The sequence below is a fragment of the Suricata suricatta genome, chromosome 12 (assembly GCF_006229205.1).
Source record: "Suricata suricatta isolate VVHF042 chromosome 12, meerkat_22Aug2017_6uvM2_HiC, whole genome shotgun sequence".
NCBI classification, from domain to species: domain Eukaryota; kingdom Metazoa; phylum Chordata; class Mammalia; order Carnivora; family Herpestidae; genus Suricata; species Suricata suricatta.
Window position 1 is genome coordinate 77,543,259 of NC_043711.1, and position 24,727 is coordinate 77,567,985.

Consider the following 24,727-nt stretch of genomic DNA (forward strand, 5'->3'; position numbering starts at 1 on the left):
ATGTTTACTGGGTAAATTAGCTTTAGGAGAAAAAGTACATATCAGTTTGGTTTATATCTTCTTGGCAAAGCACTAGTTTTCCTCTGAATTGCCCACTGCCTCTGTGTCCTGGGAGGTTCAGATTATGTGCTGTTGTCCTGTGAAAGCACACTCAGTCGTGGGTAAAGGATGAGCCTGCAGGCTACTCCTACAAGGAAGACTTCATGTGGATCTTCAGCTTGGGAACAAAGGCTCTTTGTCCTGCTCCTTCTTTGGGAATTGTTTTCAGTGTGACTTTAATTCATGATGATGCCCATGATTACAATGGAGGCTTTCTGCTTACATTCCCCTTTCTTCAGCTCCAAGACACTCTCCCTGTGTCGATGTTGTTGTGGGCTGATGCCCAGGAGCTGTCTCTGATATCACATACTTAGCATCATGACTTGCCTGCCAGATGGATCAGGAGACACCAGAATAGACCAGTCAAACTGGACAAGAGACAGGCAGCTCTTGTGAAGCAGCTGGGGAGTGCATGAAAGCAAACATCTGATGTTAAAGTAATCTTGGCAGTGGATGCAGTGCAGTGGTTTTAAAGTGGAGGCAGTTTGGGGGCACCTGGGTGGCTCAGTCAGTTAAGTGTCTAACTCTTGGTTTTGACTCAGGTTATCATCTCGTGGTTCATGAGTTTGAGCCCTACATCGGGCTCTGTGCTGACAGTGTGGACCCTGCTTGGGATCATCTTATCTCATTCTCCCTCTGCCTTTCCTGTGTGTGTGCTCTCTCTCTCTCTCTTTCAAAACAGGAAAATAAACTTTAAAAAAAAAATTATAAAGTGGAAGCAGTTGTATTCCCCAAGAAACATTTGGCAATATCTGAAGACATTTTTGATTGTCACAACTAGGCACAATGACTACTAACATCTTAAGTGCACAGCACAACCTTCCACAGCAAAGAATGATCAGGTCTGAGCTGTCAGTAGTACCACGGTTACAGAACGCTGATCTACTGCTTATGAAAATTCTTCTGCGGTAAAATTCTTAATACTGTTCAGCCATATAGATTGATTAAAGACTTCCTTTTTGTTAGGATGTACAGATAGAGCAGGCTGCAATTATAGCTTCCATTAAATTTCTTTCAATTCAGAGCACCTGGTGGCTTAATCTGTTAAGCGTTTGATCTAGAGTTGGACATTCAACCGACTGAGCGACCCAGGTGCCCCTACCCTTTTTTTTTTTTTTTAGTTAAGTAGGCTCCACACCCATTTTGGGGTTTGAACTCATGATTCTGAGATCAAACATTCCATGCTCTTATGACTGAGCCAGCCAGGTGCCCCTGCGCATCTACATTTTGATCTCTATGAGAGGAAAAGAGGCCAACATGAAAGATTTATTTAAAAAAGAAAAAACTTTTAATGACATCAGAGTCCTGTGAGATTCTGAAATTGCTTAATTAGGCTTAGTAGCTGTTGCAGTATTTCTTTTATTGGATCCTAATTCTTTGTGGAATATTACACATTAGCGTAGAGCACAGTCTACTCAGGAAGCCCTCAGGCTCCCAGATGATGTCAGACTCTCTTCAGCACACATTCTACAAGTAATTTAGGGCAAGGCTCTTAGCCTGTGTGAAGAGGACCAACAGGATGAAAGGAGACTCTTTCCCCATCTCTCGCCACCTTTTGACTCTGGTGCTTAACCAAGAGTCAACAGTAAAGATGCTGCAGCATACTATGTTCCCTAGGATACCTGGGTCTGATCAGGTGTGGAACACAGAGTGATTTTTGAAAAATAAAAGGCCAGCATCCCGGAGCTTTATTTCAAGAGGCCATCCAGTGGTGTCGTCAGCTGCAGTCAGTATTCATCGGGCTTAGGTTTTTGTAGAGTATTGACTGTCACACTATGTTACTGTGTTGGCATTGTCCTAAACCTGCTGCTTCAGGTGATCCCTCCCCCCATGCTCCTCTCACTTCCAGCCACCTCCTCCAGCACCTTCCCTGGCACCATCTTGTTAGACACCCGAGACGGCTCTGGTTCTGAGGAGCCATGTCGTGGAGCTCTGCTTTTCTTTTGGAAGTATGACTGCTTTCTCAGTCTTTCAAACTGCCTTAATATTCCTGCCCCGTTCCATGGTTCTTCTGTTAATTTACCTAGGTTTATTTGCACCCTTGGGATTGTTTTATTTGACCCACCAACATCCATGATTATTCCTTAAGTCTGTGAGCTGCTGATCTATTTATAGTAGCCTTGTCCACTTGCCTCTACTTCCTTCCTTTCAGCCTTTCCTGTGTACAGAGTTCACCCCAGTGCATAGTAACCCTTCCCAAAGCTGAATAGTGACATCCTCAGGCCCAGGATTCCCTTGAGTCAACAGCCAGGGGCTTTAAACTCTAATGTCTGCAGGAGAACCATCACGGGCCATATTCGGTGATAGTTCCTGCCTCAGTGGCTTTAGGCTTTGGAGTTTCCATCTGGTGTTTATCTCTGCTGCAAAATACCCAGCTAAGTCTGATACCATAGAAGTGACTGTGTTGAACTTTGCAAAAGCAGAATGCTTTAAAGGGTATTCTTTTGACTTATTCTGTGTCTGCATTGTCATAACCAGAGGGCCACAATGATTGGAGCATTTCATGGGAACTAGAAAATCCTTGCTGTTCACACGCGAGTGTTCCACAGTCACTCTGAGGTGCATTGTCTAGTTAAAGAATTTTCAGTTTAGAATTTTGTACATTTTCTCTGAAATAGTTTTTTAATTGTTTTATTAATTCGGTGGACAGAAAATGTGTAAAAGAAATGCCTTTAACAATCTTGTGTTTCAAATTTGTTTTCCTTACAGATGTAATTATATTGATAAAATCAGATAGTGTCCATCTGTACTGTAATCCTGTAAACTATCGCTATCTCTTACCCTATGTGGCACATTGGAGAAATCTGCATTTTCATTGCATGACCGAAAATGAGGTAAGGAGAAAAGCTAGAACAGGCACTTAGAGACACTCTAAGGATATTCTTTCAGAAGAGTGTAGATCTGGAACAGAAGGCCCCTAAAAAAAATCACTTTGCAGGATATGCTTACACAAAAAAGTTACTTGTTTTAGTGGAACTTTTCATAATTCCTTATGAAGCTGATTCATAGATAAATTGTATGCCTGACAAAGATAAAAAGGATTCTTCAGATTGGTACCTAGTCATAGGCTTGTGACCCTAGCTTCCTGTCCTACATGCCCAACACCAGCCTGTACCCATTCTCTCAGAGGACTAGTGCCATGAACTGCCTCAGGAGAATTTGATAAGCTTTGTGACATTTCCATGTCTGGATTTCTTGGTATTTGTTTCTTTTTCGGTTCTTTTCAAGTGTTTGGCTGGAAATCAAATTGGGACTTGTGATTTAAGATTTCATAGAAATTGTGACCTGATGCAAGTTAAAAACTCTTCTTTCCTTTTTTTTATGTTAACGATGTTTAGTATAAATTCTAAGTAGTCACTAAAATAATACAACAGACTTATAATCCAACAAGAAAAATAGAATCATAAAGTATACTGATGTACAGTTGACCCGTGAACAACATGGGAATAACCTCTCTTTCCATGTGAGCGTTTGGGGAATTTTAGAGGCAAGTGTTATCTCTTGCATTTAGGTATTTGATCCATTTTGAGTTGATTCTTATGTGTGGTCTAAGGCAGAGGAATGACAAGTGATTCTGAGCAGCAAACACAAGAAGTTGGCTTTGGAAACACCCTCTTGGGTACAGTCCTCTATAAATGTCATTTGTGATAACTCTGATAAAATACTGAGAAAATAGGGGATTTTGCATGATATCATCTCAGAGCCTGTTTTCCTTTCAATTTCCCTCTTTAGTATGAAGATGAGGAAGCTGCAGAAGAATTTAAAATTGCCAGCTTTGTGGACATGGTTCGAGACTGTAGTAGAATTGGCATTCCTTACAGCTCCCAAGGTGAGTATCTGAAAGCAAGCCATGTTAGAACTTTGCTTGGACGATGTGTGAATCCAGTGTTCCCACTTCCCCCTTCCATTGGAGGCATTCACCTGGGAAACCCATTCATCTATTTTTTACTAAAGGCAGAAGATCAAGCCAAATGAAATTTGGGGATTTTCTGTGCAAGCTGGTACTCATAACTGAAGTTTCTGTAACAACACAGCAGGCCATCTCGTCAGATGGAGGAACTGATAAGGGATTTACCACAGTTGCCATCTAGCTGTGCCATTTACTGCTGTGTGTAGAGTATAGCTATGGAGCCTCATGGGAATAATAGTAGCTGTTAAAAATATACTGACCGTGGGGCTCAAAAATGATGTAAAAATAAAGGAAAAAATCAACACATTTAGCAGTGTTTATATCTCCCCCGCCCCCCAAAAGCTTTGCACATTGGAGCTATTGCTGCAAGAAAGGAAAATTTTTGATTTGGTAATTTTCCCTTAAGGAAGTTGATCGGCTATGTTTCTTAAGAGGGGGAAGAGCCCAGTTTGGGTCTGTTAATAATTATATCCACTAAGTGATGCAAGTCGGATGTAATAGGCCACTATTATTCACTGACTTACTTAGGAAACCAGAGTGTGCAAATATACTGTAGAGAAATCTGAATTTATGTAGCTTGTTATGGCTTGAATTTTCTTTGACTTTCATTTTGTATTTCTAGTTTTAATATCTAAGCATTTTATCTGTTTGGCTTTTATTCTGCTGTGACCGTCGTGAACTTGTGAAAGATGCCTGTGTAACCACTTTAGATCAGGTTTAGACTGTTATATCCAGGATGGCATTTGATACATGTTATTGTATTTGATTCCTCTAGGTCACTTGCAGATATTTGATATGTTTGTAGTAGAGAAGTGGCCAATTGTACAGGCCTTTGCACTTGAGGGCATTGGAGGGGATGGATTTTTTACCATGAAATACGAGGTATGTATGAAAGACTGTGTGCCTGGCTTTTGTCAGCCACTTGCCATCTTTATGAAGGGCCCCCATATTGTGATTGTGCATCATTATAGCACTGAAAAGCTAACAGTGACCTCTCAAGAGTATGAAGCAAGTTAAAAGACTTGAAGTGGAAAATAGTTGCTGTTTAAAGCTAGTCCCTAAATGGAACTCATATGTCCTTTCTTCTAGGAGTTTCTCTCTGTCCTCGTTTCTCTCTTTTCCTCATTCTGAGACCATTGTTCTTCCAGGCTGCTCTTGTAGCACCCTAGGCTGAATCCTCTAATAGCTTTTTTTTTTGTCCTATGTTATACATTTTTCAACACCCCTACTCATGTATCCACCTGTCCTTGGTCTCTGGACTGGAAGTTCCTTGAGAAGAAAAATAGTCTTTTCATTGTTGTGGTTTTTATCTCAGAAATTCATATAACTTGAGAACTATTCAAGAGCAATGAAAAGGACAGTGCAAAATTTTCTCTAAGTACAATATACTAGAGGAATAAAAGGGTTATCTTTTGTGTTAAGAACAGTATCTTTTATTTCAGTATTCTTCTTATCTAGGAGATGACCCATAAATATTTGTTAAGTGAATTAATGAATGAGGCTGGGATAGGGAGTCATCGAGTGCATATTAAGGAAGATGGTCTGGTAGGTTAGCAGCATCCCCACAAGCATCCGTGGGCCTCTATAGGATCCTCAGTGAGTGACCTGCCCCCAGCACAGAAACAGGGAGTGAGTATTGACATGTTCAAAATGGGGACATACTATTAGGCATAGAGTAAGTGGGACCTTTGGAAGCACGGCCCAGGGCTAGTTGCTACCCTCCTTCCTTTCCAAGAAGTAGCAGTATCCCTAGGAAGTGAGTGGGTGCTTGCCTGTAGACCCTCTAATCTGGAAAAAACATGGGCTTTAGGGTTGAAGAGACGCATACCACTTGGACTCCACTTTTCCTGCTCCAAAACTATAGTAGTCTCACATTGACTACAAGAACAGAAGTTCAACAAAGCTGTGGAAGCCGCCCCCACTAGGAAGTAATGCTCTCTAATTTAGAAGAGTAAGGGCTTGCAGGGGGGCAAGCCATCGGAGGTAGAGAGGAAGCTTAAAATTTTTAGCAGTAATGGTAATATTTATATTTAATTAATTGTATAAACTGGACATTTATAGTGTCTCCTATATGCCAGGCACTGTTCTAAGCACTTCATATGAGTTGACTCTAATTCTTACAAAAGAACCCTCTGAAGTCGGTACTATTAGTCCCTATATCTAGGGAGGGACTAACCTCTAGAGAGGTTAAATGAATGTCCCAAAGTCACAGAGCTAGGAGCTTGTGAGGGGTAGGGGTGGGTCCAAATCCAGAGGGTCTGGCTTCAGAGCCTGTGCTCCAAAGCCCTAGGCTGTGGGTAGATTAGCATGAAAAAGCAGTATTCTAGGAGGCTGCAGGGTTCTTGCTGACCAAATGAGGCGGGCCTTTCAGGCGTCTGCCTTGAGGTTCATTACACTGTGCAGACACATCCAAAAGGCACAAAATCCTCTTTTAAAAACCGTTACACATGGCAATGAGAGGGAATGACATATGGCCCTTTGTAGGAAAGTGGATGGACCTTGAGGGTGTCATGCTGAGTGAAGTAAGCCAGGCAGAGAAGGACAGAAACCATATGTTTGCACTCATAGGTCTAGCAGGAAAACAAGAGAGACCTAATGGAGAACCAGGGGATGCAGAGGAGGGAGAGAGAGTTGGGGAGCGAGAGGGATGCAGAACTTGAGAGACTATTGAAAGCTGAGAATGAACTGAGGGTTGGGGGGGAGGGGGTAGGGGGGAAGACAGGTGGTGGTGATGGTGGAGGGCACTTGAGGGGAAGAGCACTGGGTGTTGTATGGAAAACAATTTGACAATAAAATATTATGGAAAAAAAAAAAGACTTACATAAAGGAAAAAAAAAAAATAAAAACCGTTACAGGGTAATGTAGATCTTTTCTGTAGGGTGGAAGAAACCGCACACACCAAGTAGTCGGTATACGATAAGTCTTCTCTCAAGATCCCTTTCTCCAGATTCTTCCCTTCTTTGTACTTGATAGTTGTCATTCTCTCCAATACTTTTCCTTTCATTTCAATCTCACCTCACCACCACCACCACCACCCCCACCCCGCCCCCAACCTCGGTTCGCTTCCTTACTGGGTAAGGAGGGTATGGAGCAGTACTCTACTCTGAGTTACATACCTAAGGCCTGATAACTGTCTGAACCAGAAAGACTTCTGTGTTTTTCAAAGACCAATAGAAGGAGAACTACAGACACTTGAAACTTAATTAAAAATTCTGTTTTATTGTATGTCCACACCCAGAACAAAGTCATTAACCCAGAGGTTGCTATGTCCCTGATGTAGTAGGTGCCAGCATGAGAGAGGAAATATAAGCTGGGCCAAACTCACTTATGGGAGCAGCACATGAAAATTGCTCTGCTGGGGCTTTCCCTGCCTCCAGATCCCTCCTCCCTAGCTCTCCAGCTGCTGGAGCTGTGACCTAGTAAAGTAAATATACATCTACTAGCTCCCCAAGGAGAGGATTCTAATAGCAAACTTCTGAACAATGAGAGTAACTTACTAGGACAAGCATTCATTTACCTTTTTATGGACAAACATAAGATCTTCATATTTGAAAGGTGGACTAAGCCTTATGAAAAGATTCAACAAAATATAGAAAGGAAACCATAGCACATTAGATGTAGAAATAGATATGCATGCTTTTTTAAAAAAGATTTTCTCCGGGAGATAAAATAAAAATAAGAGAAAAGATGATCTCTTTTCTACCATTTAAGAATGGAATTTGTAGGGGTGCCTGGGTGGCTCAATTGGTTACACATCCGATTTTGGCTCAGGTCATGATCTTGTGGTTCGTGGGTTCGAGCCCTGTGTCAGGCTCTGTGCTGACAGCTCAGAAGCTCAGCCTGGAGCCTGCTTCATATTCTGTGTCTACCTCTTTCCCTGCCCCTCCCCGACTCATGGTTGGTGTGTCTCTCTCTCTCTCTCTCTCTCTCTCTCTCTCTCTCTCTCTCTCTCTCTCTCTCTCTCTCTCTCCTCCTCTTTCTCTCTCTCTCAAAAATGAATGAACATTAAAACATTTTTTTAGAGAATGGAGTTTGTAAAGAGATGCCTGAGTGGCTCAGTGGGTTAAGTGTCTGATTCCTGATTTCTGCTGAGGTCATGATCTCAGTTTTGTGAGTTCAAGCCCCATGTTGGGCTCTACACTGACCCTGCAGAGCCTGCTTGGGGTGTTCTCCCTCTCTCTCTCTCTCTCTCTCTCTCTCTCTCTCTCTCTCTCCTCTTCCCCCACTCATACTCTATCTCTCTCAAACTTTAAAAAATTAAAGAAAAAGAAAAGAATTTATAAAAAGAGAAATTAGATATAGTAGGCAGGGCAAACAATTAAAAAGGATGCATGTGGGGCGCCTGGGTGGCTCAGTCGGTTGAGTGTCTGACTTCAGCTCAGGTCACGATCTCACAGTTCATGGGTTCGAGCCCCACGTCGGGTTCTATGCTGACAGCTAGCTCAGAGCCTGGAGCCTGCTTCAGATTCTGTGTCTTCCTTTCTCTCTGACCCTCCCCTGCTCGCACTGTGTCTCTCTGTCTCTCAAAAATAAATAAAAATCATTAAAAAAAATAAAATAAAAATAAAAAGGATGCATGATAAGGAAATTTTGTAAATCTCAAAATTATTAATAAAATTAAAGTTTGCATTTAAAATTAGAAATTTGATTCAGCACCCTCAAAAAATTAAATCAGTTGACCCTTGAAAAGCTGTTCCAGAATAGACGAAAGGGCCAAATACATTAAATCAATCTATTGTAATTTAGAATATAAGGGTGTGGGGATCCTGAATAACTACTCCTGGCTGTCTGCTCTCCCTAAGAAAAACTTTCTAGTAGATGACAAGCTCTGCTGAAAGCATGAAGCTTCCAGTTAGCCTTTACATTTGGAAATAAAAACAGGCAACCAAAGATCACCAGACATTTGCTTAAATACCTGTAACTTAAAAGGAAAAGATCAAGATTTTTTTTTTAAAGACTGACTGGAAATGACCCAAGGATAATTAAGATATAGAGGGAAATTTAAGACGTTAAACTCCCCTTAGGATTCCCAGAAAGTAAGATTTGGTGACAATAGAACAAGTGTTATGATAAATTCACATAAAGAAAATAGGAGCTCTGGAATATTGTAATTGATAAAATTAATAGAGGGCCTAGTAGGTAAAGTCAGGAAATTCTCTAAAAATTTAAATTTTAAAAATCAAGAAGATAGAGAATATGAGATAAAGGTTAAAAGACATTGAGAACTATTCCAAGAAGTCTGATACCCAACAGGTTGGAGTTGCAGAAAATAGAGCAGAGGTATCCGGAGGGAGAAATTTTTTTTAAAGAATAAACAATTTCCAGTGATAAAGAGAATAAAACTTTTAAATTAAATGATTTAGCAAATATAAATGGAAGAGGAAAAAAAACCCTTACATCTATCTATGCCTTTTTTTGAACACTAAGAATAAAAGGATACCACAAAAAGCTTCCAGGAAGAAAAAAATAAATCACCTACATAAGACAATAGGAACCAGATTTCTCCTTCCCGAAACAACCCAACCTAACCAAACCAAAAGAACAAACAAGAAACAAAATATGTTTTCAAAACAGTAGACATCAGACACTGAGAAATAGTGATTCCCTGAGAAATAGAAATAAATAAGGTCAGGGGCACTTGGATGGCTCAGTCAGTTAAGCATCCAATTCTTGATTTCATCTCAGGGTATGATCTCATGGCTGATGAGATCAAGCCCCGCATCAGTCTCTGCACTGGCAGTGTGGAGCCTGCTTGGGATTCTCTCCTTCCCTTTCTCTCTTTGCCCCTACCCTGCTCGCTCATGCTCTCTCATGCTCTCTCTTTCTCTCTCAAAATAAAAAAATAAACATTAAAAAAAAAGAAAAGCAAGCTCAGCCCTATGATTTTACTAGTTTACTAATTTGAGAAAATTTCTAGGCCATGGCACTGGGAAGGGGTACCTACCTGAATCCCAGTGTATTTGCTTAGTTAAGAAGATGCAATAAAGTGTCTGGTGCAAGATCAAGGCAGCTAGAGCACTAAAAAGGAAAGTGGCCAGAGAGAGAACTCCAAAGATCTGCCAAGATTCCCCTGCCCACCCCCCATCCCAAGCATTCAGCAGAGTATTGATCAATTCATGCATATGTCAGGTAACTACCAAAGGCAAGAGTTAAACGAAAAAACATCTGAAAAGTAATTAAGAACAGTGCCTGATGCATGTTAAGGGCTGGGAACAGTTAGACTGGAAAAATACATAATTCAAAGGGCACTGAGTAGAATCCTCAGAAGGGTTCTGTCTCAGTAATGGGGAATAGTCAGCCCTAAACTGAGCACTGCTCTAGACCCTCCTAAAAATTCATAAAAGCAAGATCTAAAAGTATCAAACTCTTTCCAAGTAACTTAACTGCATTCAAGAACAAAGAACAAGAATATTTATAGGAATATGAAAATACCTAGTACCCAACAAGGTGAAATTCACAATGTCTAGTATCCAAGATCTCTGCTTTACAAAGAAGCAGGAAAACATGACTGATAATAAGGTAATCATTCAAAATTAACCTGGAATTGACAGAAATGTTAGAATTAGCAAAGAACATTAAAATAGTTATTCAAACTGTATTTCATATTTTCAAAAAGCTAGGAGGAAAATTGAACTTCTTGAACAGAAACAGAGAAAGTATTTAAAAGACCCAAAGTGAACTTCTGGAAATGAAAACTTCATTGTCTGAGATGGTCAACAGTAGATTAGACACTGCAGAAGAAAAGATTAGTGAATTTGAACCTATAGCAGTAGAAACTATCAAGATAAAGCGTGAAGAGAATGAAGAATTCAAAAGAATGGAAAGAGCATCCGTGAGCTATCAATCAGGCCTGAGGACAGAATAAAGACATTTTAAAACTCAAAAAATTTTGCCTACTGTTAATCCTTTCTTAGAAAGCTATTGGAAGGGTACCTTGGGTGGCTCAGTTGGTTGAGCATCTGACTCTTAATTTCGGCTCAGCTCACAGTTCGTGAGATCAAGCCCTGTGTTGGGCTCTCCCCTGACAATAGAGAACCTGTTTGGGATTCTCTATCTGCCCTTCCCACCCATCAAAAATAAATAAATAAATATTTTTTTTAAAAGCTATTGGAGGAAGTACTCCAGGAAACAAGTGAATTGACCAAGAGAGAAGTAAGCCATAGAACCAAATCCATCACCTGAAAGCTTCAGGATAGTAGCGAAGAGGACTCTCAAAGTGAAAGTTGTAGTTGCACAACAAGCTTACATAACAGCCAGACCAGAATGAGGCAAGAAAAAGCAAAAGAATTAGTAGATTATCTGATATGTTTAAGCCGTTGGTTATCAGTCAAGGTGATTTTGCTGCCTTTTCCCCAGCATCTCAGCCCTGAGACATTTTGCAGTGTTTGGAATTACTTTTGGGTTGTCTGGGGGTGGGTGGGTGTGTGTGTGTGTGTGTGTGTGTGTGTGTGTGTGTGTGTATATATATGTGCCTATTATTGAAGATAGTCAAAAGATGTACCAAAGTTTCTATAAAACTAGTTTCCTTGAATGGGATAGCATTTATTAATATGTATTTGTTCTAATATAATAAAAGTTTGATCTATTATTCTAATCACTGTTTTCACCAAGGTAGTTACTTCTGATCAATCTGATTGTGTAGTGATATTGACTCAGTTACTTCAATGTTTTTTCCCTTATGTTGCAGCTGCAGGATGTGAGTTTGAATCTATGGAATGTCTACAGCAAGATGGATCCTATGTCTCTGGAGAGTTTGCTTTCAGAAGTAAGGAACCTAACTATATGTAACTTACAAATATTAGAGCCAGCTCACTTATCCACTAACAGTACTTAAAGAAATGAAAGAGATATTTTTGTTTGAACAATTTTTTCCAATTGTTACCTTGAACTCCTCAGGAGTAGAAATGAACCTGGTAAAGTGATACTGCCTGTTTCGCTCTGAGGAAACCTCACCTGAAGCGAAGCCAAGTCTGCCTACTAGGGTTTACATTTCCACCTAAAGACATTCTCTCGTTTGGGCTGGACTTCAGAAAAACAATACAAAGGGTGTCTTTTTGTACTCTTTCTCTAAGACAAAAAGAAAACAAAGATGGGGTTTGGCTTAAACAAATTAAGAATTAGAGCAGAGGTCAGCCCATGTAGGCTTTGTGTGCTCTCCATCTCTGTCAGAACTACTCAGTGGTGCCATTGTAGCCTAAGAGCACCCGTGGACAGTGCTTAAATGAAGGGCGGAGGGGGGTCTGTGTTCCAAGGAGACTTAATTTACAAAAATATGTGGCCTGCCCACAAGCTATAACTTGTTGATTCCTGGATTAGAGGGTCGGGCGTTAACTGCTCATCTGAACTTGGAAGAAAACGTGAAGTTGGGTGGAACAATTTGCAGTGAGGAGCAACAGATAAAACTAAGGCTACAGGAATACTTGCTGTGATTAAGCAGCTCAGCAGTGTCTCTCAGTGGCCATGGCTAGATATGCATAGAAGAAGAACAGTGTGTAGCCTTTTAATTAATTTAGTTATATTATTAAGACCTAACAAGAGTAACAAAAAGGAAAACTACAGACCAGTCTCACTTGTCCATGTGGATGCCTGTATTTTAAGTAAAATATTAGCAAGTAGAATCCAGTACCATGTTAGAATATTCTCTGATGAAGTAGAGCTTAATAAGGGTACAATATTTAGTTAGTGTCAGGAAATCTGTTAATGTAATCACTGTACTAATTATTCTCCTTGGAACCATTTGTGATGATTCCATAGATATCTAAAAGGTATTTGATAAAATTGAACATCCATTCTGTTTAAACATTTCTAATTAAATAAAAATATAAAAGAAAAATAAAACCTGAACTTTCTGTACTTTGAAGAGACCATCATCATCATCAATCCCTGGCTAGCCTAATTATAGAAAAAAGTGAAAATGCAAAAATGTATAACATTAATAATACAAAAATGATAAAAGTTAACCACAAAGAAAAAAGACAGATAAGTAGTTTAGGAGTTGCTGCAACTGAGACCAATACCCAACTTGCATGCAGTCCTCTGAATGTGAGGATGCTGTTGGTCACACATGGAGGCTAAACATTGCACTGTGGTATGGAGAACATTGGAAGCATCTCTGGAGCCCATTGAGAGGGACCACTTAGAAGGACATTTTTAAGTTTATTTATTTTGAGAGGTGAGTTGGGGGAAAAGGAAAAGAATCCCAAGTAGGCTCTGCACTGTCAGCACAGAGCCCAATGTGGGGCTCGAACTCATGAACCATGAGATCATGACCTGAGCCAAAATCAAGAGTATGGGGCACCTGGGTGGTTCAGTTGATTGAGCCTTCAGCTTTGGTTCAGGTCATGATCTCACGGTTCGTGAGTTGGAGTCCCACATCAGGCTCCATACTGACAGTGCAGAGACTGCTTCAGATCTTCTGTCCTCCTTGTTCTCTGCCCCTCCTCCACTTGTTCTCCCTGTCCCTCTCCCTCTCTCTTTCTCTCTCAAAAATAAACATTAAAAAAAAAAATCAAGACTCAGCTGTTGAACCAACTGAGCCACCCAGGCACCCCAGAAGAACATTTTTAATTGCACCTGAATGGACAGTGACATCTTTAGGCTGATGAAGCAGTAGTGGTAGTCACCACGGACTATAGACCAGGCCCTTCCCTGACTTCCCATGAGCAAAGTCTATTGAAGTTCAGACCCTCCCCTCAAAATATCTTAATTTAGTAATTAACAAATGCACAAATGCAGTAAGACCCAGACCCTGATCAATTATAGATCAAAATTACTTGGATCCCTATATTAATGACATGATAAAAGAAAAGATACACTTTTCTAGAGGTAACTATTATGTACTTCAGTTTTTACTGTCATTTTGTAACAAAATGGCTCACATGGTAAAAACAACAAGAAGAACTGAAGCAAGAAAATTTTATTATCAAGAAACAGCAAAGAGGGTGCACCTGCCTGGTTCAGTGGGTAGACCATGCAACTATTGATCTCAGAGTTTTGGATTCAAGCCCAAATTGGGTATGTATGTATGTATACCAATGTAATTGGGTGTAGAGATTACTTAAAAATAAAATCTTTAGGGTGCCTGGGTGGCTCAGTCGGTTAAGCATCCGATTTCAGGTCATGATCTCATGGTTCATGAGTTTGAGCCCTACACTGGGCTCTGTGCTGACAGCTCAGAGCCTGGAGCCTATTTCAGATCCTGTGTCTTTGCCTCTCTGCCTCTCCCCCACTCGTGCTCAGTCTCTTTCTCTCTCTCTCAAAAATAAACATTCAAAAATTTTTTTAAATAAAATCATCAAAAAAATGTCAAGAAAATTAGATCCAAATATTGAAATTAACTAATGGAGAATTTTAAATAACTAATAAAAATGCTAAAGAATCAGGGGTGTTTGAGTGACTCAGTCAATTAAGCGTCCAGCTTCAGCTCAGGTCATAATCTTGCAGTTTGTGAGTTTGAGCCCTGTGTTGGGTTCTATGCTGACAGCTGAGTGCCTGGAACCTGCTTCAGATTCTGTGTCTCCCTCTCTCTCTGCCCCTCCCCCACTCATGCTCTCACGCGTGCTTTCTCTCTCTCTCTCTCTCTCTCTCTCTCTCTCTCTCTCTCTCTCCTCTCAAGGTTGAATAAATATTTTAAAAATCTGAAGAATCTGAAAGAAAAGAGAACAGCATACATGAAGAGATGAGAAATTTCAGCAGAGATCTGAAAAAGAACTAAATGAAAATGCCAGAATTAAAAATACTATGTTTAAAATGAAGAATTCATTAGATTGTCTTAATAGCAGGTTACATATACAAAAGAAAGTGTTCTGTAAACTTAAAGATAAATCAAAGACAGTTTCTCAACTGAAGGACAAAGAACAGAGTAAGGGGAGTAGAACAGCACCGGTTAAACAATGTCAAATGATCTAACAGTATATAGTTAGACTCCCAGAAGGAGAGTAGAGAGAAAATGCAGCAGGAAATCTGAATTGATACTGTCCAAGAACTTTCCAAATTGATAAAATCAGTTCACAAATCCATGAAGCTCATTGAACCCCAAGTAGGATAAAAATTACTATAAATATGTATAAAAATGACCATAAATTTGTGCAAGGATCTTTTGTGGTGAGTCTACAAATGTCCTTAATAACATTCAAATCCAACAACCAAAAGTATTTAAAATGCAATTCCAGTCTTTGAGTCCATAGAAAATCACTGAAAGGGAGTGACCCATACGTATATTACTTTCTAAAAATCTGCTTTATTATTTTCTCCCTTGTCTCAGCTATTTCATAGCTTCCAAACTTCTCTGAAACCTTCTTTTCTGTCCACCATCCAAATACTTTTTCTGCTCATGTTCATTTCCCCTTTGCCAAGACTTGTAATCTTAAGCCAGAATTGACATCTGGGCTTGAATTCCCATTGGGTGATCACTGCTGGCAGCTCTTTGATGGCCAGAGAGCCTACAGCTCTATGCTTCTATCCCACAGATCTCAAGAGGGAGAGTACAAACTTCTCTGAGAAGTGTAGTTTTTCTTTTATTGATGATTTTTCCATGAAATATTTTTTAAAATTTTTTTGAATGTTTTTTTTATTTATTTTTGAGAGACAGAGAGAGACAGTGTGAGCAGGGGAGGGTCAGAGAGAGAGGGAGACACAGAATCCGAAGACAGGCTCCAGGCTCTGAGCTAGCTGTCAGCACAGAGCCCGACGTGGGACTCGAACCCACAAACTGAGATCATGACCTGAGCCGAAGCCGGACGCTCAACCGACTCAGCCACCCAGACGCCCAATGAAATATTTTTTAAAGGTTTTGGTTTTCTTGAGATAGAACCAGCGGAGAAGGGGCAGAGAGAGGGGGACAGAGGATCTGAACCAGGCTCTGTTCTGACAGCAGAGAACCCAATGTAGGGCTCGAACTCAAGAACTGTGAGATCATGACCCAAGCCAAAGTCAGATGCTTACCGACTGAGCCACTCAACCACCTCTCCACCCCTGAAATATTCTTTAAATGTGGACTCTCACAAATATACAAATTAAACTACAAGGAGGTTCTACTTTTCCATTTGCTAAAATGCTAGAAATTTGTAAAAGACAAGATTGAGTTGCCAGTTCTAAAAGAGTAAGAGTGAGGCCTTCAGTGGAATAGGTGAAATGCCTGTCTGGAGTGAACATTGGCATCCCTATCCAGCAATTTCTTTTTTATTTTTTTAAAATGTTTCTTCTTGAGAGAGAGAGAGCGCGCAAGCACATCTGCGTGCACTGGCAGGGGAGGGGCAGAGAAAGGGGGACAGAGGATCTGAAGCAGCTCCACGCTGACAGTAGAGAGCCTGATGCAGGGCTTGAATTCATGAACTGTGAGATCATGACCTGAGCAGAAAAGTTGTATGTTCAACCAACTGAGCCGCACAGGTGCCCCTCAACAATTTCATTTTAGTAATTTATCCTCAGAAATTAAAGATGCCATTGAAGAATGTTCGAAGTATTTTTTATAAAAACTGAAGACAAAGTAAATGTCCAACAATAGGAATTTGGTTAAGTAAAACTATTTAGGGGGCACCTGGGTGGCTGTCAGTTGAGCAGTGGGCCATTAATGTCGGCTTTGGTCATGATCTCACAGTTCATGAGTTTGAGCCCCATAACTGGTTCTGCGTTGACAGCACAGAGTCTGCTGGGGGTTCTCTCTCTTCCTCCTCTTTTTTTTTTTTTTTAATTTTTTAAATGTTTATTTGTTTTTGAGACAGAGAGAGACAGCATGAGCCAGGGGGGGGCGGAGAACGAGGGAGACATAGAATCCGAAGCAGGCTCCAGGCTCTGAGCTGTCAGCACAGAGCCCGATGCGGGGCTCAAACCCGTGAGATCATACCTGAGCCAAAGTCTGATGCTTAACTGACTGAGCCACCCAGGCACCCCTCTCTCGTTATATTTCTCTCAAAAAAATTTTTTTTTCCCTCTCAGCCCCTCTCCCCAGTGTGCATTCTCTTAAAAAAAAAAAAAAACCAACTATTCAGTGACCCATTATACTATCATTTGAAATGATGTTTTAGAATTAGATTTGATATAGAAAGATGTTCAAAATATATTTGGCAAAAAAGGAAAAGGTATTCTTTTTATCTTTGTAAAACTTGTATTTCTGTGTCTTAGAAACTTTAGATGATAGTCTTATTGATCAGTTATTTTCATTTTTCTTTCTTATTGCATTGTGTAATTCATAAAAATACTTTTAATTTTGAAGAGCTTTCTTTCCCTTTTGGTCTGTTATATACTGCCTTTGAGGTTTTTTTGCTTATTGGTTTATTAAGTACATGGTCCTTGATCCCTTCTATTTCTTACATACTGTGCTTATGCTAAAGTCACAGAAATAGGTAGACCCAGCCCCCACTCATGCTATTTAATAACGGGCTCTTAGGCCAATAATAGCAGTATACTTTGGTAACTGCTGTAATTGCAGTGGAACATAGAGGGTAAGGAAAATAATTCTGCCTGGAATTGCTTCCCAGAGCATGTGTGGTGATTAAAGATTTTCCAGACCAAGGAGGAGGTAGTATGAGCATTCTAGCCATAGGGAAGGAACCTGTCTGAAGGCCCTCAAATCCTCTCCTTTTCAACATTGAGAGAAGCTATTCAAATGTGGCTGCTTTCCCCTTGTCTCGTCCTTAAGCCCGCTCAGCTTACTGGTGGTGCCATGGATATGTACTTTGAGCCTCCAGAGAGCAGGATGCCAGCATAGAGCCAAGAGTTCTGACTAAGTTCAGCATCTTTTGCCACCAACCAAGAATGAAGGCACATTGACATGGTCTTGGGGTTTTCAGACCTTTGCTGCATATCTGACCTTTATGTGTATCTGGGCCTGTCTTCTGGATTTGACTTTAAAGAGCCTGAGCAGATAAACTTTCCCTTCTTCATCATCAGATGCAACTGACCAATTCTACCTATGTACACAGTATCCATTGGAAGAATTAGAGAACACTGTGTCTGATGGAAAAAACAGGCTCTGGATATCTCTTGCCTAGATATATTTCCATTTCTGTGCCTCTTTAGTTTTCCATCCTTATGTAGGTCACTTTACTTTGAAGTGACTCAGTCTCCTCATCTATAAAGCGGGCATAGAAATTACAAGAATGTTAGGGTGTTTTAAGACTGTGTGTGTGTATGTGTGTGTGTGTGGGTATTTAATGTATAATGCTAGCTATTTTTAATATGAGAATTCATTTCATCTTTCATTTCACTCATAGCATGGAGCTGAAAGCAGTATTTAATGATTCATTCTATCTAATTCTGTAATTAGTACTAATATATCCGGCTCCCTTGGGGAATTTTTTTGGAACAGAGTGCCCCATCTTTTTTTATGTATCCTCCAAAACACACAGACTATCTTGGACCCTCGATCAGGGGCACTAATTGGACCTGATAGCAGTAGGACAGGATCCCAAACTCAAGAGGTCTGGTTTACTGGACCAGGGCACAGAGGTAGTAGAGCAGGGCAGTCTGACCCTGGTAATTGTAGATTACCAGTTACAAATATGCACATATTTGGGGGTGTCTGGGAGGCACAGTCAGTTAGGTGTCTGATTCTTGGTCTCGTCTCAGGTCATGATCTCAGAGTTCCTAAGTTGGAGCCCCGAATCGGGCTCTGAGCTGATGGCTGAGAGCCTGCTTGGGATTCTGTCTCTCCTTTGTTCTGTCCCTACCCCATTTGTGTTCATGCTTGTTCTCTTTCAAAATAAATAAACTTTAAAAAAATGCACATATATGCATATATAATACATCTGTAAAAATAGAATAATATTTTCCAAAATGTTTTTCCTTTTAATTTTTTTAATGTTTATTCCTTTTTTGAGAGAGAGAGAGAGAGAGAGAGAGAAAGACAATGAGACAGTGCACGAGTGGGGGAGGGGCAAAGAGAGAGGGAGACATAGATTCTGAAGCAGGCTTTAGGCTCTGAGCTGTCAGCACAGAAACCAGTGCGGGGCTCGAACTCAACAAACTGTGAGATCATGACCTGAGCGAAGTCAGACTCTTAACTAACTGAGCCACCCAGGTGCCCCATATTTTCCAAAATGTTAATAGTGATTGTTGTTTTATATTTTCTGTAATGAATATATATTATTTGTGTCTATTTTTAAAGAAATTATTAAAACAGACTCAGAAAAGAGCATAAAATTAGTGTATAATTTAATAAGTCATTAGAAAGCAAAACAATAGAATCTTGCCATCCCAGAAGCAGTCTGAATGCTTTTTTCCAAACCCATCACCTCGCTCCTACTCCCCCAAGAATAACTCATGAATTCTATGACAATGACCCTGTTATTTTTCTTTGCAATTTTATCATCAAAATGTGCTTCCAAAAAAAAGCATAGTTTAACTTTGTGTGTGTGTCTATGTGTATGTTTATGTTTCTTTTAGTCTATAGGTTCTCCCACCATCTCTTTGTCCCTACACCCCACTTACTGTCTATGTATTAAGGAAACCAGATCATTTGTTTTATAGTTGTCCTCATTGGGATTTGTTGATCACATTCCTATCATGTAGTTTAACATTTTCCTTGTCTTCTGTATTTCCTTATTATTGGTAATTGAATCTAGAGATTTAATCAATGTCAGGATTGATTTTTGGAAGGAAAACTCCTTCTGAGAGGGTATTATATTCTTTACAACAAGTATATAGTGTAATTGAATCTCTTTTTATTTTGTGAAAAGTTGTTGATATGCAGTCGTTAGATCTTTAATTGATTAATTAGATCCTTAATTCACCATTGTAAAATGGTAGTATTCCAAATCTATAATTCCTTCTTCTTCTAAAGAGAAATTTCAGCTTGCTATTTGGTTATGCAGTGGTGGAGGTCATATGGGGAAAAACAGGATAATTGTTTGAATTCTTGCTTTTATTTATCAATTTTAAAAATGAAGTTGGTTCCCAGCCATTCCCAAAAGTAACCAGTTAGTTCTTTTTAATGTGTTTCATTTTGAATTCATAGATTTAAACTTATTTGATGTGTTTCTGTCCATTGCAGTTACCATCTTTACTGATGTTCACATTGTTCCATCTTTGGGCAGTGGCTCACTTAAAGTTGGTTACAGATTGTTTTAACGCAATACTAATAGTCCTTGGTAACTTCCTTGCCACATACTATGATGAGATATTCGTGGTTCTCTTATACATTTCCTGTCCCAGGTCTGGAGTCTGTCATTTCTCTAATACGTTCTGGTTTGTTTGGGGAATGGTATTTTAGCACAGCAGTCTAGGTGCTAGGTACTGGTTTGGTCATAGTTTCTAGATGTCTTCAGTGGATACAGCTAGGAAATTCTGTGTGTGTGTCTCTCTCTGCATATGTATATACACATATTCTCACATATGTGCCTGATTTTTTAATCCCAAATTCTATATTAAACATATTCAGAAAGCAGTATCATCACTGTCACCTACATGATTACTGAAAATAATTTTAGATATATATACACATATACGTCTGTATTTAATTATAAATAAAATATAGATCATCTGGGAAACCACCAGTGGAGCCATTAGTAAGAATGTTGTTTACACTAAGAATTCCCAAGCAAGGGTCCACTGTGCTTTATGCCTAGAAGTAGAGTCAATACTTTGCTAACATAGAGCCCATAGGTCTGACACTTTCTTATCCCTGACTGGGAGAGAAGAATGGAGGAGAGCATAGATACAGCTAGTACGTTTTAGTGCAGCAAACAGCATGCCTGCTGTGAACAAGTCACTAGGCCAGCGCCCAACATACAGACACTTAAACTGTGTGAGATGGACAGTAAAGATAACTTATCTGAGTACAAATTATCAGCAACTTCAGAATAAGACAAGGATACTATTTGAGTATCTTAAGCAACTCCTAGCTGATTTTTTTTTTTTTAATCAACTGATGATATTTTAAAGGAAAGACAGCACAAAGCAATGTGTAATGACTGGGAACCAGAATGAGTTCAGAGAGAAGGCTGAAAAGCAGCTGGGATGGGGAGGGAAAGAGGTTGCACAAAGAGGAGAGTCAACTGGGAAGGACACAGAGCTCCACACTCCTTCCACTGCTACTGGAGGAGTGTGTGAGGGAGGAGAGAGCTCTGGGCCATTCGTGGCACCCCTCAGTTTCTAACTAAGGTCATCTGACTTGTCCGTAAACAAAGCTCCACTGATGTGACCCTTTGGGCACTGGATGTACCATCTTTAAGGTACATCATAAAAAGGTCCCTCTTTCCAGCAAAGATTGCTAAATTAAGTCACTTGGTGGCCATTACTGCTTTTTTTTTTAAAAACAATTTTATTACACTATAATTTATATACCATAAAGTTCACCCATTTAAGTGTACAATTCAGTAATTTTTAGTGAAATTTACAAAATTGTACAACCATCACCACGATCAAATTTTAGAATATTTTCATCAACCCAAAAAATTTCCTTGTGTTCACTTGCAGTCTCTGTTCCTCCCTGGCCTCATTCAAATGACTAATCTACTTTCTGTCTCTATAGATGTGCCTTTTCTGGATATTTCATGTAAATGGAGAATACACCAGGTGGTCATTTATATCTGGACTCTTTACTTGGTATAATGTTTTTGAGGTTCATCTATGTTATAACATGTATCTGTAGTTTGCTCTTAACTTTTTTTTTTTAATGTTTATTTATTGAGAGAGAGAGCGAGTGAGTGGGGGAGGTGCAGAGAGAGAGGGAGACAGAGGATCCAAAGCAGCCTCTGCACTGATAGCAGTGAGCCTGGTGCAGGACTTGAACTCATAAACCATGAAATCATGACTTGAGTCGAAGTCAGACACTTAACCAGCTGAGCCACACAGCTGCCCCTTCTGTTAACTTTTAAAACATATGTAAATGGTCTGGTATTTTGAGATCTGACGGTTCTGGTTTTCTAAAGTACTTCTTAATATAACCAAATGCATTATCCTTTTCATTTTCTTCATAGGATTTGATGGCTTTCGAACATCAGTGGACTAGCTTCTTTGCTAACTTTGACACAGAAATTCCTTTCCTACTGGAACTTTCTGAATCTCAGGCGGGTGAGGTATGTAAGGGAAGGGTCAAAGCAAAAGAAAAGCTTGATTAACTTACTGTTTTTATTTTTGTTAATTTTTTCAGAATACAACAGTACCAGTTCTAATAATGTTGGGTATTCTTTCTTTATGCTTTGTTGTATGCCGTATAGAAGTTATTAACCCCATGCCAACCTACAAACCTCTGTAAGGTGGCCAAGCAGCTGAGATCTTTTGCCGTTCCCCACAGGGAGGGCCCTGCCGGTCGGAGAGTCCTTGTGGGTTCTTTTCCTGAGGGAGGGAGAGAAAGGGCAGGAAAAGGGATGCACAATAAGGAAGTTGGGTTTTTTTGGTACCAGCTTCTGAGTAAGAAAGAAAGTCATTTTTCAGTGTCATGATACCTCTGTCAGCAAGGAATTCTACTGGGCACTAGTTGGTGAGCCTAAAAATAGTTCTCTGCGTGTGAGTAGCACACCTTTGTCAGTGGAGCCTCTAGGTAAATTACTTTTTCCACGCCAACAATGATGAAGTTACTGGATTCAGGATAAGATTCACTCCATGAGTAAACAGACGTGTTTAAATCAAGAACCAAGGCACAGGCCTGTCCCCAAAACTAGTCAGTAAGAAGGATCAGAAGAGAAATCTTGAGCTTGCACTTGAGCCTACTTTGATTTTGCACTGCCAGCCTCAGCTCTTCTGTGCTGCGCTGACTCCTGATCTTGGGAGCTGGCGTTGACCTTTGCTGTCCTGCATTTTACTTTTACATATGTTATAAACCCCACCAATACATTGCTATTATTTTTGTTAAAGCAGTCATTTCTCTTTTAATCTTGTTTTAATCCTTTTTAAAAAGATGTAAGTAATAAAAAATCTTACATATTTGCCCATGTAGTTACTGATTTTGATACTCTTCATTCCTTTGTGTAGATCCAGATTTCCATTTGGTATTATTTCCTTCTCCCTGAAGAGTGTTCATTAGTATTTTTCATAGTGAAAATCTGATGATGAATTCTTCCAGATTGTACGGGTCTGAAAAATATCTTTATTTCACCTTTTTTGAAGACATTTTGCCACGTACGGAATTCTTGGTTGACCATTTTTTCCTTCTCGTATCTGGAAGATGCTGCACTGTCACCTCATGTGCATTGTTTCTGATGGTCTGCTCTTTCACTTTATCTTTGTTTCTCTCTGTATAACTGGGCTTTTTTTCCCTCTAGCAGCTTAAAAAAATTTTTTTTTTCTGGTTTTGAGTTGATTCTGGTGTGTCTCGCTATCATTTTCTTTATGTTTCTTGTGTTTGGCTTTTGTTGAGCTTTTTGGAACTGTGGATTCATAGTTTTCATCATGTTTGGAAAGGTTTTGGCCATTATTTGTTCAGATATTTTTTTCTGTTCATCTTTTTTTCAGAGACTCTAATTACCACTATATTAGGCCACTTGAAGTGGTCCCACATCTCACCGATGATGGCCTTTTTAGTTTTCTGGATTTTTTTTTTCTTCTCTCATTACTATGGTTCCAAGAGTAAAAGATACTTAGAAAGGCATATTCTGTGACATGTCCCTTCTACTTTCCTACCACCTCCTTATTCACTCCCTCCCTCCACCATTTTCCACCTATTCTACTACCAGTAGATAACAAATCTCTTCATTTCTGATTTATCTTTTTTTTCTTTTGCACAAATGAGCAGATACATATGTATTTTCTTATGCCCTTTTGGTTTTTTTTAATTGAAGGGCAACATACATGTAGTCACTTCCACTTTTTTCACGTGACAAGAATATATCCTAGAACTTTCTCCAAGTCAGTTCATTGAGATCTTCTCATTCTTTATTATGATTCATAGTATTACATTATGTGGATTTGTAGTTTATTCAGCCATTCTCTTATGTGTGCTTATTTAGGTTGTTTTTAATATTCCACAATTGCAAATCGTGCCATAGTAAATAACTTTGTGCTTATGTATTTTCATATTGTTAGAGGTTTGTATACCTAGTAATGCGATTGCTGGGTCAAAAGGTAAGTGCATATCTAGTTGTGTTAGCTGTTGCCAAATTTCTCTTCAGAAGGGTTGACCAATTTGCATTCCCACCGGCTGTATATGAGAGTGCCTGTTACACCACAATCTCACCAGCAGGATGTATTGTCACAGGTTTTAATTTTTCACCATCTCATAGATAAGAAATGGTATCTCATTATTATTTTAATTTGTGTTTTTCTATTTAAGAGTAAGCTTGAATCTTTTTTCATGTTTGAAAGCCCCTTTACATTTTATTTTTCATATGTTTTTTTCCCATTTAAGTATTAGTACAATATTATTAACTGAACTAGAGGAAATAGGGATCGAATGAACCTCATACATTATTAGGATTGCTTAAGATAATACATTTAAGTGTCTATCACAGTTCACATGGTAAACCTCAGTAAAATGTACCTATTATTTTAATGTACAAAGGGTTTTTACAGATCAGTAAGACCTGTAAACACCAAAACTCCAGTTGATGAAGATCTGGCAGATGTAAACAGTTAATTATTAAAGGGAAATCCAGATGGCCATTGAACATATTTGAATATATACTCTATTTCATTAGAAATCAAAGGAATGTATAATACAGCAGCAGTGAGGTACCATTTTTCATGTATCAACTTGGAAGATACATTTTTAAATGGACATTTAATCCACGTGCTTATGAGTTTCCCCTGAGGTAGGCGCGCTCATGTATTGTAAGTGGAAGT

The 24,727-nt window shown here is 39.4% G+C and overlaps 1 protein-coding gene across 3 annotated transcripts in view; it reads left to right on the plus strand.

Annotated features, from left to right (window-relative positions):
* The window catches only part of C12H20orf194 (chromosome 12 C20orf194 homolog), a 131,182-nt gene that overhangs the window by 22,400 nt on the left and 84,055 nt on the right, over positions 1–24,727 (plus strand). For all 3 annotated transcript variants that reach the window (XM_029917223.1, XM_029917225.1, XM_029917224.1), the window contains exons 4-8: positions 2,809–2,933; positions 3,832–3,928; positions 4,785–4,891; positions 11,697–11,774; positions 21,928–22,026. In XM_029917223.1, coding sequence (XP_029773083.1) covers positions 2,809–2,933; positions 3,832–3,928; positions 4,785–4,891; positions 11,697–11,774; positions 21,928–22,026 — 506 coding nt within the window. The remainder of the gene's footprint in view (positions 1–2,808; positions 2,934–3,831; positions 3,929–4,784; positions 4,892–11,696; positions 11,775–21,927; positions 22,027–24,727) is intronic.